A 20,268-nucleotide genomic window follows, 5' to 3' on the forward strand; every position below is an offset into this window, starting at 1 on the left:
GTCAGAAGAAATGGTGGGCTGTTGTGATGAAAACATAAAGGGTTACCACAAACAGGGAGGGGAGAAATAAAAACGCCTTCACTAAGGGAATGGAATCAGTTTTCAAAGGAGGCACAGCTGGATGAGCACCTCTGGGAGATGGTTTAGAGCAGCAATGGCCTATTTGTGGTCCATGAGCACATTTCAGCAACATGCAGTTTGTTCTTGGCTCTCGAGCCTGCCACAACCCCTGGCAGCCAAAGTTCACCCCTGCCGTAGCTGCATCGCTTGTGACAAATGCCTGGTGCAATACCTGGTTTGAATATGTGAACACTCTGGCACATAAGGGAATATTGGGCACTCCCGTGTCCCTTTCTTAAGTGTTTTGGCCCTTGAAGCCTTTCAGAATTGAGCACTAGAGCACTGCATCATTAAAAAACAAGATGCCAGATAAAAGCCCAGCACTAAAGCAGTGGGACTTAAAGTTCATCCAGGATCCCAGCAGGGAACAGCTGAGGAGTTCAGACTAAAATTTAGCACAGATCTAGTGCTTATAATCTTCAAGGTGCTTTAAAAACATTAACAACCCCATAGAAGTAGGGCAGTACTAATGTTTCCATTTTACAGATGGGAAAACTGAGATACAATATGAGAGCCAGGCTTAGAACTCAGGAATTTGTTTCTTAGCCCTGTGCTTTAACCACTGGATTATGCATCTCTCTCAATAAGCAGGTAAGTCTGGGAGTGAGAAAGGAAGCTGGAAGATCTAGCAGGCGTTGCCCAGACACAAACGCTCTGAATCCTTCTGGCTGCCAAGATCCTCCTTCATAAACACTTTCTGACTCCAATGATAAGCGTTCCATCTTGACTTGCCCTCTCAGCTGCAAAAATCCTCCTACTCCAAGGCCTAGTCTACACTGGGGAGTGGGGGAATCAATCTAAGATACGCAACTTCCGCTATGAGAATAGCGTAGCTGAAGTCGATGTATCTTAGATCGACTTACCTCCCTTCCTCACAGCGCAGGATCGACGGCCACAGCGCTCCTGTCGACTCCACTTCCGCCTCTTGCCCTAGTGGACTTACGGAGACGACGGCGGTCGATCTATCGGGGATCAATTTATCATGTCTAGACGAGACGCGATAAATTGATCCCCGATAGATCGATCACTACCTGCCGATCCAGTGGGTAGTGTGGACGTACCCTAAGTGACAACGGCTCTAAACCTAACATTGTCCTCCCACAGATGCCAAAATCCTCTTGCACGCTCTCCTATACGAAATCCTCCTCACTTTGCCTTGGCACAGGAGTGGGCAAACTTTTTTGCCTGAGGGTCACACTGGGGTTCCAAAACTGTATGGAGGGCCGGGTGTAGTGTATTAAATTGCTCCCCGTAGGAATGTAGTACTTACGGAGCACCAGGACTGGCAGCCATAAGCAGCACATTCCTACAGGGAGCAATTTAATACTCTCGCAGCCGTACTGCCAGGCAGGAGCTTGCAGTCCCACCGCCTAGAGTGCTGGTGGCACAGCGAGATGAGGCTGCGGGAGAGGGGGGACAGCAAGGGAGGGGCTGGAGGCTAGCCTCCCCAGCCAGGAGCTTAAGGGCCAGGCAGGACGGTCCTGCAGGCTGGCTTTGGCCCGCTGGCTGTAGCATGATTGCAAACCTCTGGCTTAGCATGATTGCAAACAGTCACCTGGGTGTTACACTGCTCACAATTAGCCATCTCTGGTCTAGGGCAAAAGTCCTGAGCAAACAGAATGGGGGTAGGAAGGGAGAGGAAATACATCCCCTTCAGTGGGTCCCTTTCCCACTTCAGTAATTCTAGGATTGCCAATTCACTACATGTGCTGAAAACACCATGTGGTACATGTCAGATGATATCTGAACCAGTTCATCCCTGATGACTGACATTTCCTTTGCTCCTGTCCAATAACTCCTGGCATGGCGTGAGGTTTCTGGAGATTGCTGCCCATCCAACCTAGCCATGGGGTTACTGCTGTGTCTGATCCAGGAGGATCTGCCTGCCTCTCCTTACTGAAGACAGCTTGCTGATTGAACGCTTGTCTTTCAGTCGACCACAGGACAGCTGAGTAAGACCACAGAGAAAGCAAAGAAAACGAGCCATTGATAAGTTCCAAAATACATTTTTTAAATGAGCCATGGAGCAAACAGCTGAATTACCTGCCAATCATTTCCCTGTCCCTATAAACAGGGATGTTTGGGGTGGCTTTGTTATCGTAAGGTCCAAAATGGCAATTAGGGGATCCAAACCATTCATCAAATCCATGCTTCAAGGGGTGGAATTGGGGTCTGTGACCCAGATGCCTAGGAACAAAAGCCACAAAGAGTTCAGGAGTCCATTGCAAAGGAGTAAATAGTAATCTTACCAGAACTGTGTAGAAAGAAACATCTTTCAATGACATTAAAGGAAAACGTCAGTGATTAGTTACAGTCCTCTAGTAGGCCAAATAAATAATGACTAGACAAAAACATGCATTCAAAGGAGATTATAGAAATCCCTGCCACTGTTCCATTTGCTCCATTAAGTCAATGTCCAACTTCTCTTCTCTCTAAACATGTTGATTATTTGTGATGATGGTGCCTTGGGTGGAGGTGCCCAGAAAACACAGCAAAAATACATATAATAATGAATTTAGGGCTTAGGTCTCATTTATACCAAGGCTCTTCTACACCAGTAAATTGTGTAAAGGGGCCACAAAGTGTGTGTAATTTACAATTACATTTACATTCACTTTAAGGCCCTTTATGCCACCAAAGTGATGTAAATGGGCTTTAGTGTAAATGACAATGAGGCCCTTAGAATGTACCTATGAAAGCAACACACAAACACACACACCAGCTTCTGTTAACAACTTTGTCCCAGATATAAAATTTAAACTTCCCTTCTTTAGCTTCAGGCTACTGCTCCTTTCCTTCCACATCTTCTGGGGCTGTGAATAACTCACTTCCCTCATTTGTGAAAGTATTTATAGATGGTCATTCTCGCACTGTCTCAGCTGAATGGAATTACACCAGAGACTAATTTAGTCTCACGATTCCTGAACCGGTCACACACTGGCTGTGTAAATTAGAACCACAAACCTCCCCAGTTTTACATGTGGTATCCCCACATATATGCGCGTGCACCCGCACGTGCACACACACCACAACAAAAATACACCTAGCTATCTTCACAGTGACTAGGGGCATGGAAAATCTGATCTCCAGAGAGATTTTAAAAAGTGGGACAGTTTACAAAGGAAGCACGTAAGAAGGAATATGAGAAAAGTATACAAAATAAATAAATAAATAATTGGGTAGAGAAGGTAGATTAGATGCTTCTGATCTCCCTTTCTCATAACACAAGAATGAAGGAAGACAATGAAACTCAAAGTCAGCAAATTCAAAACTGAGCAAGGGGAATACTTTTACCACCCAACACATAGTAAGAACTGCCATACTGGGTCAGACCAAAGGTCCATTTAGCCCATTGACCTTCCAACAGCTGTCAATGCCAGGTGCCCCAGAGAGAAAGAACAGAACAGGTAATCATTAAGTGATCCATGCCCCGTCGCCCATTCCCAGCTTCCCTGCCCATCTTAGCTAATAGCCATTGATGGACTTATCCTCCATGAATTTATCTAGCTCTTTTTTGAACCCTGTTATACTCTTGGCCTTAACAACATCCTCTGGCAAGGGGTTCCACAGGTTAACTTTGCATTGTGTGAAGAAACAGTTCCTTTTGTTTGTTTTAAACAAATGCCTATTAATTTTATTGGGTGACCCCTATTTCTTGTGTTATGAGGAGTAAATAACAGTTCCTTATTTACTTTCTCTAAGCTAGTCATGATTTTACTGACCTCGATCATATTCCCCCTTGGCTGTCTCTTTTCCAAGCTGAAAAGTCCAAGTCTTATTAATCTCTCCTCACATGGAAGCTGTTCCAGCTGTCCCTAAATCATTTTTGTTGCTCTTTTCTGTACCTTTTCCAATTCAAATATATCTTTTTTTGAGATGGGGCGACCACATCTGCACACAGTATTCAAGATGTGGGCGTACCATGGATTTATATAGAGGCAATATATTTTCTGTCTTCTGTCAATCCCTTTCTTAATGATTCCCAACATTCTGTTAGCTGCTGCGCATTGAGTGGATGTTTTCAGAGAACTATCCATGACTCCAAAACCTCTTTCTTGAGTGGTAACAGCTAAATTAGACCCCATCATTGCATATGTATAGTTAGGATGTTTCCAATGTGCATTACTTCGCATTTATCAACACTGAGCAGAATATGACTGTGGAACTCACTGCCCCAGGATGTTACTGAGGCCAAGAACTTGGCAAGATTCAAAGAGAGACTCAAGATTTACAAGGATAACATAAAATTCAGAGAGACAAGGTGGGTGAGATAATACATTTGGACCAACTTTTGTTGGTGAGAGAGACAAGCATTCAAGCTTACGCAGAGCTCTTCTTCAGCTCTGGGAAAAGTGCTCAGAGTGTAACTACTGGGTAGAACAGATAAGGAGTTAACACATGTTGCAAGAGACCATTTGAGGTGAAGCGGATGGAGGGTGTGTGTGTTCCAGATTGTCATAGTGAGCCATAAATCCACTGTCTTTATTAAGCCCATGATTTTTGGTGTCTATCAGAGTTATGAATTTAAGCTCCCAGGCTTGTCTTTTGAAGGCGTGGTGCAGGTTTTCTTTGTTTGCCCAGCCTCTTCATGAGCCACTTTGAGGAAGAATTTCTGGACAAATGCACCACAAAACCAGTGATATATCTGAGATACACTGACGGTATTTTTATCCTCTTGACAGACAACTTAAACTACCTCAAAAATTACCACTACAACTTCAACAACCAGCACCCATCCATCAAACTTCTCTAGATCATTCCCACACCAGCACCAACTTCCTGGACACCATGATCAACTTCAACAATGGGGGCCCTACAGACAACTACATACAAGAAATCCCCAGATCACCACACCTACCTTCACCAATCCAGTAACCACTCAAATACACCAAGAAATCTGTTATCTATAGTCAGGCACTCAGATACCACAGAATATGCCCCACTGAGAAAGTCCAGGATACATACCGCAGCACACTTAAAACCACCTTCACCACACAAGAACACTTCACCAGAGAAGTAGATCGTACCATGGAATGGGCCACCCAAATACTCCAAAAGAACCTGCTTCAATACAGCAACCCTCCCCCCACCCAACTGCACACTCATAGCTGTCACTTACCACCTCGCACTGGAATCCATACAGAGTGTCATCAAATAACTATAACCCATACTCGAGGTGGACCACATGTTGAAAGAAATCTTTCCTGAACTCCCTCTTCTGGCCTTCAAACAACCCTCAACCCTGCCAAGCTCATCATCAGAGGCAAGCTCCCTACAAACCAGGACACACCACCTCAAAGCACCAACAGACCCTTCCAGAACAAGACGCAAAACCTGCAGACATATCTCCACCTGTTGCGATGATCAACACCCCCAAAACACATCTTTCAAGATCCATGGTTCCTACACATGTGGATCACAACATATGGTTTCCTCATCCAGTGTACTAAATGTCCCAACAGCATCTATGTAGGTGAAACCAGACAGTCACTATGCTGTCAAATGAACTCACAAAGAAAAATGATAAAAGACAAAAATATTCTATCACCTGTGGGCAAACACTTTTTACAGAGCGATAACTCCATATCTGACCTCTCAGTCCTCTGCATAAATATCTTCAAAAGATGAGCCTGGAAGCTTTTAAATTCATAACTCTGCTAGATAGCAAAAATCATGGGCTTAATAAAGACACTGGATTTATGTCTCACTTACAACAATCTGGAAATCACAAACCCTCTTTTCTCCTTCAGTTGTTAACTTCACCTTGAATGGCCTCTTGCAACATGTGTTAACTCCTTATCTTTTTCACCTTGTATTTAACTGAGACACTCCGAGCACCTTTCCCAGAGTTCTGCATAAGCTCAAAAGCTTGTGTTTCTCACCAACAGAAGTGGTCCAATAAGAAGCCTTCTTGAAATTCCAGAAGGCGGAGGGGCACAACCTTTGGGGAGGAGTCATGGGACTTAGGACTCAACTGACTATAGGGGACAACTAAGAAATAACAAGGCAGGGAGTGGAGGTCACAGGTTCAAAACTAGGGATCCAGAAGGGGACACCAGGCAGAGAACCCCGGATAGCACCCACTGCTCCTCAAAGCTGTCCAGGGAGCCAGTGGACACCGCCCAGAGGAACGCTGCATGGATGAGGGAGTCCAGGGAGGAACAGAAAGAGGCTCCACAGATGCAAAGCACCTCCCCATCCAGCATCCTCCTCCTGGTGTTGAAGATGGCTATTTTGGCCAGTGCCAGGAGGAGGTTGACGAAGAGGTCTCACGATCTTGTGGGGCCACAGACAGGGTGCTCATATATGAAAAGATGCAAGGAAAAGTGCAGCCAGAACCTCAATAGGAGATTCTGGAGGAGTCAGATTAGGTGCTGCAACCTGGCACATTCTAGATAGGCATGTATCAGGATCTACCTCACACTGCAAAAGGGGCAGGCAATGGGGATGGGGATGAACCACATGAAGGAGCTACCAACCAATATCCCCGGTGGGCCATGAGTCTAGGGTGGCATACAGGCTGGCCCACCCTCCGCAGGTGGTAGAAGGTCCCACCACTCACCCACCTTCTCTCTAATATCCTGGGACCAACATGGCTATAACAACACGGCAAATAATATTGAGTTGAAATAGCAAATACTTAAAAGAGAGGGTTAAAGGAGATATAAAACCTCATGTTTAAGGCTAGTGTCTCTAACCTACAGGGGTTATGATGAAACTTTAATGGGGTCAGATTATCTCACATCTGCAGTTTCCAGTACCCTTCTCTGAAGCAGCGGGTGTACAGCAATTCTTAGGTTCACAATGACACTGCACTGAATTCATTTTTACTTTGCTTTTTATTATCACTAGAAGGTTTTCCAGACTCACTGCTTTCCAGATAACTGTCTGGAACCAATAGGTATTTGTGTTGCTTACTTCCTTTCCCTAGCTGTATGAATTTACATTTATTAGCACTGAAAGCATCTCATTGCATTCAGCCCACTGATCCGATTTTTCCTGTCCATTTTATTGTTTGGATTTGGGATAATAAATAATTCACTGTTTTAGGTTAGTCTACTTTCCTTCCAATTTCTGGGTTGCTGAAAAATTTGATCACAGTTGAATCTATACCTTTCTTTATATTGTTAAATAATACGGATTCCATAACTGACTACCTTAATACTGGTCCCCACTTGAAGGTTGTATTATTAACAATAACTCTGTTGATTATGTTATATCCAGTTGGTATCTATGCAGTTTTGAAGTTTATTATTTATGCATTTATTTTTTACATAGTACAACTATGAATTGTGAATTACCAGCATGGAGACCTAGAAACCCAATAGGACTCAATCACATCACACAAGTTCTTTATTGCATTTCAGATGTTCTATGCCGCTGGCTTCTCTTCAACTACTACAATAGTAATCCCATCAAAGAAGACTATTGTATTTGTTTGGCACCTCTCCAGCTTTTCCCTCCTACCCTGCACAGGAACCACAGTTGCATTTAGTTGCCAGGTACCTCTCCTGACTGCCATGATTTATTGAAGATTAGGTTCACAAGTTCTGATGTTTCCTTTGCTAAAATCTGGGCCTGCATCCATAAAAGTCAAGAGTTTTGTCAGTGACTTCAATGAGAACAGGATCAAGCCCTTCATCCTCTTAAAATTCTTGGGATGTAGTTCACTCAGATCTTTGGTCAATACTCTTTCACTGTCTATTTATTTAGCCTTTGCTCTGCTAGATTAGGTCATTACTCTTCTCTGTAGCTCTGTCTAATATCAGCATGTTTCCTTCATGTGACTGTATCTTCATTTCTATCCTAACATTCTGCTGCCTAAAAAAAAAAAAAAAAAAGATGCCTCCAGAGTTTACAAGTCAGACTTATCTGCAGAGAATCAATGATATACAACAGGGGCCAAAGACAAAAAACTGCAGAGGGTAAGGGAAATGCTCCAACAAAACATCTCTGCAATTTCTGATGAAAGTAAGTACAATGTGGTGCCAAATGAAAGCACAAAGGGTTAAGGGTTTGGGGCCTTTTTTTTGCTATATCTATCTATAAAACAATAGTACTCTACTGAGAAATGAATCACAGCAGGTGGGAAGATCCTGCCCAGATTTGAAAAGACAGATGTTTGAGCTTCAAAAGAGTTCTCTCAAACTCTGGTTCTCCCAGTCTCTCCACACTACTAAACCACACATACAAACAAGATATTTCAAGACAAGCTTACCATTTGCCAATGATCTTACTGACATATCCTGCCTTCTTCAGCAATTCTGGAAGCAGCAGCTCAGAACCTGGGATTCCCCCTACTATTTCCTGTGGTGTATAGGCTGTATAAAACAAGAACATGTTTTTTAACTCATCACTAAGGCTAGCAAGCAGGTCGTGAATGCTTACAGACACTCATCCTTAGAAACTTATTTGACAGGACCAAAAATTAGGCTAGCTCAATGGTCCAACAATACTATAGTAAAGGATTCAAATTCTCCAGCCCACCAGGTCTCAGAACAAGCTGACTCAGCAAACTCACTGCCCCAGGAAATGGAGCCCTTCACACACGCAGCCGTTGTTGGCTGGAGGGATGGTGTGGATGCAGGTGGTTGTAAAGAGAGCAAGTTGGGGCCGTTTGGTTCATACTTTTGCCAAACTGCTTGAAGTCATCTACAATTAGTGCATTTTTATAACTCAAAGGATTAGTTAAATAAAAGGACAAATGGACTTGCTCAAAGTGTACTGGCTGATCCAAAATTGTGTGTCTCCAATATTTTCTAGTTGAGAACACAGGGCACAACCGTCAGTGAGTTAGGAGATACCCAAGTTCTCCCACCGATGGATAGTGTGAACCAATAGGTAGCTGTAAGCGTGTGCCCAGATTGTCTGGTCTCATAAAGGAGCTGTAATTTTAGAATTAGACCAACCCAAAGACATTCTGAGCAGGTACATTCCTTCATGAGTGCTGGAGGAGAGCGTTCCTGGCAGGCAGCATCGTGTTATGTAACTCCTTGTTTAACTGGCCAGGAAAGGTTTACTTCTGTAAGACTGTATGATAGGGTATTCACCCTACACAAGACTAAACCATTAAAAATGGCCAATTATCCTTACAGGACAGGCTGCATCAGGAGGAGAGGCAGGGACTACTAAGGCCTAACAGCTGATGAAGCCCTGCTGGGGGGGGAGTTGGGATAGGCTTATAAAGAGAGGAAGTTGATGTGAGAAGGGCTGCAGGGAGGAGCTCTGCTGTCACTCCCTAGAGAGGAGGGCAGTTAGTCAGAGATGAGGAGGTGGTCTAGCGGGGAGTAAGCCCTGGGATCCTGCCTTAGAATACAAACTCTGGCAAGAACCCAAGGGAGGGGTGAAATACCCACAGGGAGCAGAGGGGGGCCAGAAGATAGGGAAGAAAGGCAGGAAAGAGGCCATGGAACTGGCAACAAGGTTGGAGCTGAAGCAGACTGTTGTTGCTGGGCATGGAGTTCTGGGCTGGGACCCCGAGTAGTGGGCATGTCTGGATTCCCCTACTGGCCACTGGAAAAGTGGCACTGACTGGCCAGAGGATCAAAAGACAGCCTGAGACACAGAGAGGGAGCTCCCTGAGCCCAGAGAGAGAGACCATGGGGTGAGCAACTGAAGGAGGGGGCATGAGACTGGTCAAGAGCTAATCCCCAGATGGACTACAAGGAGGCGCCCCAGCAGTGAGTAGTAAATCCCATGACAGACTTGATTTTAAACAGCTTGTTCTTAAGTAAGGCGTTAACACTACAACCCATGTCACTTTTCTTCTTTCACTCATGTTAATTAGCCCACCCCAGGAACCAACATCTCACCCAGAAGAAGCAAACAGATTAACATCTTTAGCGATGTCCTTCCTTTCCAGTATCATGTGTAAGAAGCAACAGACTTCTTATTAACTGCAGGGGAGCTACATGCCAATCGCATGTTGTCACTCTGAAAATGTACCTCCTGGAAAACCCATGAAGGGAAAGCACAGGGCCAAATGCCAGTATTCAGTCACGCCTACTGCCAAGCCAAAAGGCAAAGACTAAAGGAAGAAAAGGCATTTCCAGGAGAAGCAGCACTGATGTTCGCACCATTTCTGGCATGTGCATTCGTGGTGTAGAACCCATTCCTGATGGGGAGACGTCCCGTCAACAGCGCTGCTCGTGCTGCAGATAAAACAATCAAAACAAAGAAAGCATGAATAGGGTGTCTTATTTTCTTTATACAAATTCTCTGCTTCAGAGGTCATGTTTCGGCTGATGCCAGTGTGATGACTGGAGATCATAGGGAATTTCTGTTATAGATTACTGCTTAGCTGATAAGAGTAATAATCAACCCAAAGGATCCTAAAGTGATACACATACTTGGCCAAGTAACTTTAAACAGCATTTCTGGGGTGAGTATATGGGAGACACATCTTAATCTAGCTCAGATTAGCAAACAGTTATTTGCTAAATTTACATTCATTATCTTGCCTTGGCAAAACCATTTTATCTACTTCTACAAGTAACAAAGGCAAGGTATCCAGCTCAAGCATGACAGAGATCAAGGCTCTGATTCACGAAAGTAGTTAAGCAGATGTTTAGCTTTAAGTATCTGCTTAAATCCCACTGAAGTCAATGGGACTTAAGCAGGTGTTTTAGTGCTTTCCTGAATGGGGATGGACTTAAACATATGGTTACATGTTTTCCCAAATGGAGGCCTAAGAAAGTCCTCTTTTCTCCTTTACATTTTAGCTGTCAGCTGGCAATCAGACTTGAAGAACCAGACACAGTGACAAAGATGTAAAATCTACATTGGACTCAAATGGCTTTGTCCCTTTCCCCGCTTTCTAAATCTCTTAGTGGCTAACAATGACAACAATGGGCCAGAACGTATAGTTGCTCCACGCATGGAAGTCCCAGTCAATGGAAGTTCTGCCTATAGAACAAAATCAAGCCCATTGTGCGCTTCCTTCCTGTTGGATTTCTCCAACAAAGATTTAGATATTGTTTTGCCTGATTGCCCCAAAGAGGGAAGAGATGAAATAATTCAGCTACAGAGGCCTGAAGGCTAAAACAGAATTAAAAAAAAATCCTTTAAATGAAGTGTTTTGATGATTAAAATACTGTTTTGTATGAACAGAAGATTGTAGTTTTTCCTCAAGAAAAAAAATAAAAAGGAAGCAAAATGCAAGATGAAAGCTCCAAATCCTAACACTGCCTTAAGGGTAATCACTGGTTTGGTTGCTAGTTTATGTAAGATGCTGGCAAACATCCTGATCTTCCCAGAAGGTGGCAATTTTACATGGTAGTTTAAAGCTGAAATTTACTTACATGGAGAGCACAGAGGGTTAGCAGTGTAGAAATTTGGGAAGAGCATCCCTTCTGAAGCCATCTGGTCCAAGTTAGGAGTTTCTTTAGAGGGCTCTCCAAACACTCCCAAATCACCCCAACCCATCTGTAGAAAGACCACACCAAAAATACACTGAAGTAATTTTAGCTTTCTATAAACTACTATACTACCTTCCGGACCAGAGTAGCATTTTTATTTTTATAAGCTTTTCTATAGCGCTCATCACTATAATATCTGAACACTTCACATACACAATATGAATTTATCCTCAAAACCCTTCTGTGAAGTAAGGAAGTATTACTGTCACCAATTACAGAGCAAAGCTAACGGACAGAGAGAGATTAAGTGACTTGCCCAAGGTGACAAAAGAAATCTGTTAGAAAACTGGGAACAGAACCCAGATCTCTTCAGTCTCAGTCCAGCGTCTTAATTATAAAGTTATCCATTACATTATCCTACATTTCCAAATACTGGATATATGCAACCAGAAATGCACAGTGAAGATCTAAGTAAAAAAGTAGGGTTGCATAATAACTGAGGGCATTGAGGGGTATAAGTTTAAAAGTGAAGCTCAGGAGAGAAGTGCACCATTATCATATCACTTCTCTCTGCCAGTGTGCCACATGATGGCCTGACCATAGTGTGGCTTAGGACAAAGATGTGTGGCTAATGTGACCACACAGCTCCTGCTCAGGAGCCTATTTTGTGCAACAAAGGGAGCTCTAGAAAATTCCCAAACCATCTGGCTAATTTCAATATTGAAAAATAATACTGAAGCAAAAAGGGAGCAACTTAATGAGCAATTAGGCACTGTGCCTACCTAAAGATTACACTCTGCGTTAAATATTCAAAAGCTTTCTTTACTACAGTCACATATAAGGTGGGCAAAAGAAACGCAGAGGACATAATACATATAGACCTTAGGAAGGCTTTCAGTGCAGTCCTACTTGGGAGTCTAATAGAGACATCAGAACGATGCAGTTTGGAAAAGAATACTGCAGAATGGATACAAAGCTAGCTGATGGATCGTGCGCAGAGAGAAATGAAAAGGTACAACATGAAACCAAGAAGTGGAAATCAGAAGAGTTCCAAAGGGGTCAGTGTTGAGCTCCGTATTGTTCAATATCTTTACCAATGATAAGGAAGGAGAAAAGAATAGTCCAGTAATCAAATTCACTGACACAACGGAGGAGGCACAGATACTTCAGTAAGATCAGAGAAACAGGCAAAAGCCCAAGGGAAGGTATTATTTTTATTACTGTGGCCCCCAGAAGCTCCAATCAGGGCCTGTGCCTCATTATGCTGGGTGCTCTACAAAGATATATGGAGAGATTATCCCTGCCCCAAAGGGCTTTAAATATAGAAAAAAATTAAAGTTCACTTGGGAGAAAATAAGCCTGAATATGAAATGGGAAACATAGGTGGGCAGCTACATCAAGTCATCACAATGCGGCCAGGTAGGTAATAGCTGTGAGTTGGTATACCACCTCTGTGCCATAGACACCCTCAATTAGCTTTCTGAGAAGCTCAAAACTACATGCAACACATTCCTGCCAAGAAAGAATCGAAAGAAAGACATGCAGATCTTCGAAGAGAAGCTACTTGAGGGGATACTGCACACTTAAAAATCCTATGTTGTAAACAAATACATTTATTTTACTACGTTACTAACACCATCATAGATGGTTAAAGGCAAATAATTTTAAGATTAATTCATCTGTGATTATTTTTGCTCTTTATTTAATTTGATTTTCTTTTCATTTTTTTCAGTACGGGCACTGAAAATTAATGAAGTTAGCTTCCCTCTTATTGTTTGTTTCATTTTGAAGCTCTTAGTGGTGCAGTGTTTGGATTTTAACTAGGGCTGTCTATTAATCACAGTTAACTCACCCGATTAACTCAAAAAATTGTGACTAAAAAAATTAATTGCGATTAATCGCCGTTTTGAAATTTATTAAATACTGTATTTTGGATAAGCAGCAAAGAATTCTGTGGCACCTTATAGACTAACAGAGGTGACTTACAGACTACACTGCTCTACAGCCAAAATGCTTCTGAAATAAATGTAGTCCAACTTTACTAATTCTGGGTCACTGAGAACGAAAATGATGCTTATAATTGTTGATTGGCTCTAGTTTTCAAGATATGCTGTTGGGTCAGTATATACGACCCTTGACTTGGGAATGGCGGAGGATAAGTGATTTATAAAGGGAAGGGATCTCAATTTAAACCAGAAATGACTAAAATATATCTTTGACTGGAACTATGAATAAATCTATGACTGGGTTTGGACAGTACAAGTAGGCAAAACAATGAATGATGCAATCTGAAGCTGGTATTGCATTATACATGATATGAATTGCATCATGTTATTCCTAGAAGTCATGGATGATGCAATCATAACGAAGCTTACATCACTTTGCTGAACAAATTGCCCTATATCAGCTCTAGATCTCATACAGTGTCCTGCTCTCTTATTTGTCAGTGTTTGATTTTGCAAAGGGACACATTTCTGTTTAGCCAAAGTGAGCAGAGATGCCTCGTACTTGTGTGAACAGTGCAGATAACTTCTGCTATGTTTGTGGTGAAGTGACTTTTGCATCATAAAAGTGCAGTATAACCACTATGGTTAAGAAAGCCTATCACCTTTATTTTGGCTGCAAAATTGGAGATCAGGACAAGAGGTGGGTCCCACACATATGCTGCAACACTTGTGCAACAAATCTTGGCCAGTGGTTGAACAGGAAAAGGAAATCTATGCCTTTTGCAATGCCAATGATTTGGAGAGAGCCAACAGATCATACCAGCAATTGTTACTTCTGCATGGTGCCTCCAGTTGGGAAAGGTGTGTCAAAGAAGAAAAAGTGGACTGTGCATTATCCAAACATTCCATCAGCTATACGCCCGGCACCCCACGGAGAAGGACTGCCGGTTCCTGATGCACCAGAATCATTCTCACTTGAGTCAGACGAGGAAGAGGAAGAGGATGAAACTTGTGGTCCTGAACCATCAATGTCACAGGACCCACATTTTCTCCCATCCTCCTCCTCTGAACCACACCTCATAACACAAGGTGAACTGAATGACCTTGTCAGGGATTTGGAACTACCCAAGAGTAAGGCAGAGCTGTTGGGCTCCAGACTACAGCAGTGGAATCTCCTGGAAGGCTATCAGGGCAAATGGAGACCATCAATGCTTGCAGACTATTGCTGGACAGTGACAAGAGATGCTCCATTTAATGAATACAAGAGACAAGCCAAGAAGTGCCGAGTAGACACTGAATAGGACTAAACTATGTACATAATAGTTTTTTGCCTTTTGTTTCACAATAAATTTTATTTATATAACCCTTTTGCTGATTTTTAAAGTGTTACATAAACAGGACAGGTGAAATATTATCATGTAAAGTAACCATAAACACATGAAAAGACCTAGGTTTACAATTTTTGATTAAAACTCTATCTACACAATATACATAGACATAAAATGTAAAAACTTAAATATCTTAGAAACAGTAGCCAATCAGTTGTTTTAATTGTCATATTTTAATTCAGCACAGCAAAATACATAATAAATAGCACATTTTATCTCTGAAGCAGACGACTTCTCAAAAATTGTAGACCAGTGCTATAAGGTGGCACAGGATTCTTTGCTGCTTTTACAAATCCAGACTAACACGGCTACCCCTCTGATACTTGTATTTTGGATGTTTTTCTACATTTTCATATATATTGTATTGTGTTGTAATTGAAATCAAAGTGTATATTATTTTTTATTACCAATATCTGCACTTTAAAATGATAAACAAAAATAGTATTTTTCAATTCACCCATACAAGTACTGTAGTGCAATCTCTTTGTCATGAAAGTGCAACTTACAAATGTAGATTTGTTGTTACATAACTGCACTCAAAAATAAAAATGTAAAACTTCAGAGCCCCCAAGTCCACTCAGTTCTTCTTCTTGTTCAGCCCTCTTCTTATTTACATCACGAGAAAGTGAGAGCAGGCATTTGCATGGCACTTTTGTAGCCGGCACTGCAAGGTATTTACGTGCCAGATATGCCAAACATTCGTATGCCCCTTCATGCTTCGACCACCATTCCAGAGGACGTGCTTCCATGCTGACGACACTCATTAAAAAATAATGCATTAATTAAAGTTGTGACTGAACTCCTTGGGGGAGAATTGTATGTCCCTTGCTCTGTTTTACTTGTATTCTAACATATATTTCATGTTATAGCAGTCTCAGATGATGACCCAGCACATGTTCATTTTAAGAACACTTTCACTGCAAATTTGATAAAATGCAAAGAAGATACAATGTGAAATTTCTAAAGATAGCTACAGCACTCAACGCAAGGTTTAAGAATTTAAAATGCCTTCCAAAATCCGAGAGGGACAAGGTGTGGAGCATGCTTTCAGAAGTCTTAAAAGAGCAACACTCCAATGCAGAAGCTACAGAATCCGAACCTCCAAAGAAAGAAAATCAATCTTCTGCTGGTGGCATCTGACTCAGAGAACGAAACTGAACAAGCATCAGTCTGCACTGCTTTGGACTGTTATCGAGCAGAACCCGCCATCAGCATGGACACGTCCCCTGGTATGGTGATTGAAGCATGAAGGGATATATGAATCTTTAGTGCATCTGGCACGTAAACATCTTGCAACACTGGCTACAACAGTGCCCCGAAAATGCCTGTTCTCACTTTCAGGTGACATTGTAAAGGAGAGGTGGGCGGCATTATCTCCTGCAAATGTAAACAAACTTGTTTGTCTGAGTGATTGACTGAACAAGATGCAGGAATGAGTGGCCTTGCAGGCTTTAAAATTTTACATTGTTTTATTTTTGAATGCAGATTTTTTTTTTACATAATTCTACATGTGTAAGTTCAAATTTCATGATAAAGAGATTGCACAACAGTCTGTGTATTAGGTGCACTGAAAAATACTATTTCTTTTGTTTTTTTGGAGTGCAAATTCTTGTAATCAAATATAAATATATAGAGTGAGCACTGTACACTTTGTATTCTGTGTTGTAATTGAAATCAGTATATTCGAAAATGTAGAAAATATCCACAAATATTTAAATAAATGGTGTTCTAAAAAAATCTGTCTGGGGATTGGTCCTGAGCAGGGGGTTGGACCAGAGGTCCTCCTGAGGTCCCTTCCAACTCTGATATTCTATGATTCTATGAATTTTAACCAGTTTCTGAAACTGTGCTGAACATGGTTTGTCCTTGTCACACTTACAGCTGCACTCTGTTCTGCCCTGGTTCAACCACACCCACTGCTAACACCAACAGATATTCTTGTAGCACAGACAAGGCTTTGGTGACAATGACTCTTCAAAAGGGGAAGCCACTTATTCCAAGAGGTTAAGGGTGGAACAAGAAGAAGTAATACCCTGAAAAAATCAAGTGAGAAATTCAGAAACATTTTCCAACAGCGAGATCAGTCAGTCGATGGAATAATTTTCCAAAGGCTGTAGCTGAATCACAATAACTAGGGGTGTCAATGACTAGACTACTAGAAAAAATGCATAGGTGCTTAGCTCCTGATCCCACAATGACTTACACACATGCTTAACTTTATGCATCTGAGTAGTCCCATTTGTCTTCAATAACACTACTAATGGGTGTGAAGTTAAATTCATGCATAAGTTTTTTTGCAAGATAGTAGTAGCCTTAGTGAGTATGTTTACACTGCAGTTAGAAACCTGTGGCTAGCCCATGCAAGCTGACTCAAGACTTGTGGGCTTTGACTGTGTTTAACTGCAATGTAGATGTTTGGGCTCAGGCTGAAGCCTGGGCTCTAGGAGCATGAGAGATGAGAGGGTCCCAGAGTGCTGGCACCTGAACCTCTACATCACAATTAAACAGTGCCATAACCCAAACCCTGCAAGCCCGAGACAGCTGGCAAAACAGGCCAACAGTGGGTGTCTAATTGCAGTGTAGACATACCCAGCGTAGAGACTGGGGCAGTAATGCACTAATGCAAACACAGTGTTCAGGGCCCAGACACTCCTCTTCACCTCTTTATAACTTTTACATATGTCGGGATCTTCTTTCCCACTTTGAACTTTAGCATCTAGAAAGTGGGGACCTGCCTGTTCCCTTCTAAGCTTAATTCCTAGCTTAGATCTTATCATGCTGCCACCAACCCAAAATATAGTGTTTGGGTACACTCCCTGTCCCCCAAAACCTTCCCTGGGGAACTCAAGACCCAAACCTCTTGGGTCTTAAAACAAAGGGAAATAAACCATTCCCCTCTCCTTCCTTCCTCCCAGATTTTCCCCTCCCTGGGGTACACTGGGAGATCACTGTGATTCAAACTCCTTGAATCTTAAAGCAGAGAGGAAATTCACCTTCCCCCCCCCTTGTCTCCCCTCCCAGACTCTCCCTGAGAGAGAGATACCGATCCCAACTCCTTGGATCCTAACACAGAGAGAAATTAACCTTTCCCTCCCCCTTCTCTCAATTTCCCCCACCAATTCCCTGGTGAGTTCAGACCCAGTCCCCTTGGGTCTTACACAGGAATAAAAAAATCAATCAGGTTCTTAAAAGAAAAGCTTTTAATTAAAGAAAGAAAAAAGTAAAAATTATCTCTGTAAAATTCAAGATGGAAAAATGTTTACAGGGTCTTCAGCTATATAGACTAGAGGGACTCCCTCCTCCTATCATAAAATACAAGTTACAGCAAACAGGTAAAATCCTTCCAGCAAAATACACATTTGCAATAAAGAAAACAAACAAATGCCTAATCCGCCTTCTATCTAGTACTCACAGTATTGAATAGAAGAGACTTTTTCAGAAAGATTAGAGAGCCTGTATACATGTCTGGTCCCTCTCAGACCCCAGAGAGAACAGAGAACAAAGAACACAGCACAAAATAAAGACTTCCCTCCACCCAGATTTGAAAATATCTTGTCTCCCGATTGGTTCTTTGGTCAGGTGTCAGCCAGGTTCACTGAGCTTGTCAACCCTTTACAGGTAAAAGAGACATTAACCCATAACTATCTGTTTATGACAACATAAAATCTGGAAAGGGCTTGAAAGGGAACATCAGAGCATTCCAATTTTCAAAATACAAGTGAAGATTTTTAATCTGATACAGAAACAATGGCTGGTATCAGATAAAATGTTATTCAAATAGTAAACCCAAGTCAAAAACACTTTTAAATATATTTAACACCATTATAAATGCTGGAGGCAAAGTGGTGTTTGAGGTGCAGGTTGACAGCTTGCGACCCCCCCCCCCAACTAATAACCTTGCGACCCCCTGAGGGGTCCAGATCCCCAGTCTGAGAACCCCTGACATAGAGAATCTCCAATGGTAGATCTTCCCCTAAGGAAGGGTCGGCAACCTCTGGCACACGGCCCGCCAGGCTCAGCACCCGGGTGGGCTGGACCAGTTTGTTTACCTGCCGCGTCGGCAGGTTCAGTCAATCGCGGCTCCCATTGGCTGCGGTTTGCCAACCCAGACCAATGAGGGCGGTGGGAAGCGGTGCGGCCAAAGATGTGCTAGTCGTGACTTCCCACCACCCCCACTGGCCTGGGACAGAGAACCGCAGCCAGTGGGAGCCACGATCAGCCAAACCCCTCCTCCCTACACCACTGTCTCATTCTAGCAGCCAGGTGACAACCCCCTCCCCAGCCCCCAACACCCCCCGCAACCAGCCCCCCACCTACACCCCCAGTGAAACCCCTCCCCAGTCCCCACCACCCCCCCGTGACCAGCCCCCCACCTACACCCCCAGTGAAACCCCTCCCCAGTCCCCACCACTCCCCGTGACCAGCCCCCCACCTACACCCCAGTGAAACCCCTCCCCAGCCACCCCACCCCCATGACCAGCCCCCCACCTACACCCCCAGTGAAACTCCTCCCCAGTCCCCACCACTCCCCGTGACCGGCCCCCACCTACACCCCCAGTGAAACTCCTCCCCAGTCCCCACCACGACCAGTCCCCCACCTACACCCCCAGTGAAACCCCTCCCCAGCCCCCACCACGACCAGCCCCCCACCTACACCCCCAGTGAAACCCCTCCCCAGCCACCCCACCCCCGTGACCAGCCCCCCACCTACACCCCCAGTAAAACCCCTCCCCAGCCACCCCACCCCCGTGACCAGCCCCCACCTACACCCCCAGTGAACCCCCTCCCCAGCCACCCCACCCCCGTGACCAGCCCCCCACCTACACCCCCAGTGAAACCCCTCCCCAGCCACCCCACCCCGTGACCAGCCCCCCACCTACACCCCCAGTGAAACTCCTCCCCAGTCCCCACCACCCCCCGTGACCAGCCCCCACCTACACCCCCAGTGAACCCCTCCCCAGCCCCCACCACGACCAGCCCCCCACCTACACCCCCAGTGAACCCCCTCCCAAGCCCCACCACCCCCGTGACCAGCCCCCCACCTACACCCCCAGTGAACCCCCACCCCCGTGACCAGCCCCCCACCTACACCCCCAGTGAAACCCCTCCCCAGCCCCCACCCCCCCCGTGACCAGCCCCCCACCTACACCCCCAGTGAACCCCCTCCCCAGTCCCCACCACCCCCCGTGACCAGCCCCCCACCTACACCCCCACTGAAACACCCCCAGCGACAACCCCTCAGCCCCCCCACGGCAGAGCCCCCCCCGCTCACTCACATCGTCCATGAGCAGGAGGAGGAGGTTGGGGGGCCCGCTGCGCTCGGCGCCCCCCGCGCTCAGCGCCCAGCACACGCACAGGGGCAGCAGCAGGCGCCTCTCCATGGCAACCGGCACCAGCGGCCCTCTTCCCCCTCCCCTAGCCCGCCGGGACCGGGTCACGTGAGCCCCTCGCACTGGA

At 44.2% G+C, this 20,268-nt stretch overlaps 1 protein-coding gene across 5 annotated transcripts in view; it reads right to left on the reverse strand.

The window, feature by feature from the left end:
- Window positions 1-20,265, reverse strand: part of GALNS (galactosamine (N-acetyl)-6-sulfatase) — an 89,347-nt gene extending 69,082 nt beyond the window's left edge. For all 5 annotated transcript variants that reach the window (XR_004002854.1, XM_030582191.1, XM_030582192.1 and 2 more), the window contains exons 1-5: window positions 20,088-20,265; window positions 11,421-11,544; window positions 10,197-10,271; window positions 8,339-8,441; window positions 2,164-2,307 (exon numbers count right to left, since the gene is read on the reverse strand). Coding sequence is in view for 4 of the 5 variants with exons in the window: in XM_030582191.1 (XP_030438051.1) it covers window positions 2,164-2,307; window positions 8,339-8,441; window positions 10,197-10,271; window positions 11,421-11,544; window positions 20,088-20,192 (551 nt within the window). In the remaining variant the exon portion in view is untranslated. The remainder of the gene's footprint in view (window positions 1-2,163; window positions 2,308-8,338; window positions 8,442-10,196; window positions 10,272-11,420; window positions 11,545-20,087) is intronic.
- Between the last annotated feature and the right edge of the window lie 3 nt (window positions 20,266-20,268).

Source organism: Gopherus evgoodei, chromosome 12 (assembly GCF_007399415.2).
Source record: "Gopherus evgoodei ecotype Sinaloan lineage chromosome 12, rGopEvg1_v1.p, whole genome shotgun sequence".
Classification (NCBI taxonomy): Eukaryota; Metazoa; Chordata; order Testudines; family Testudinidae; genus Gopherus; species Gopherus evgoodei.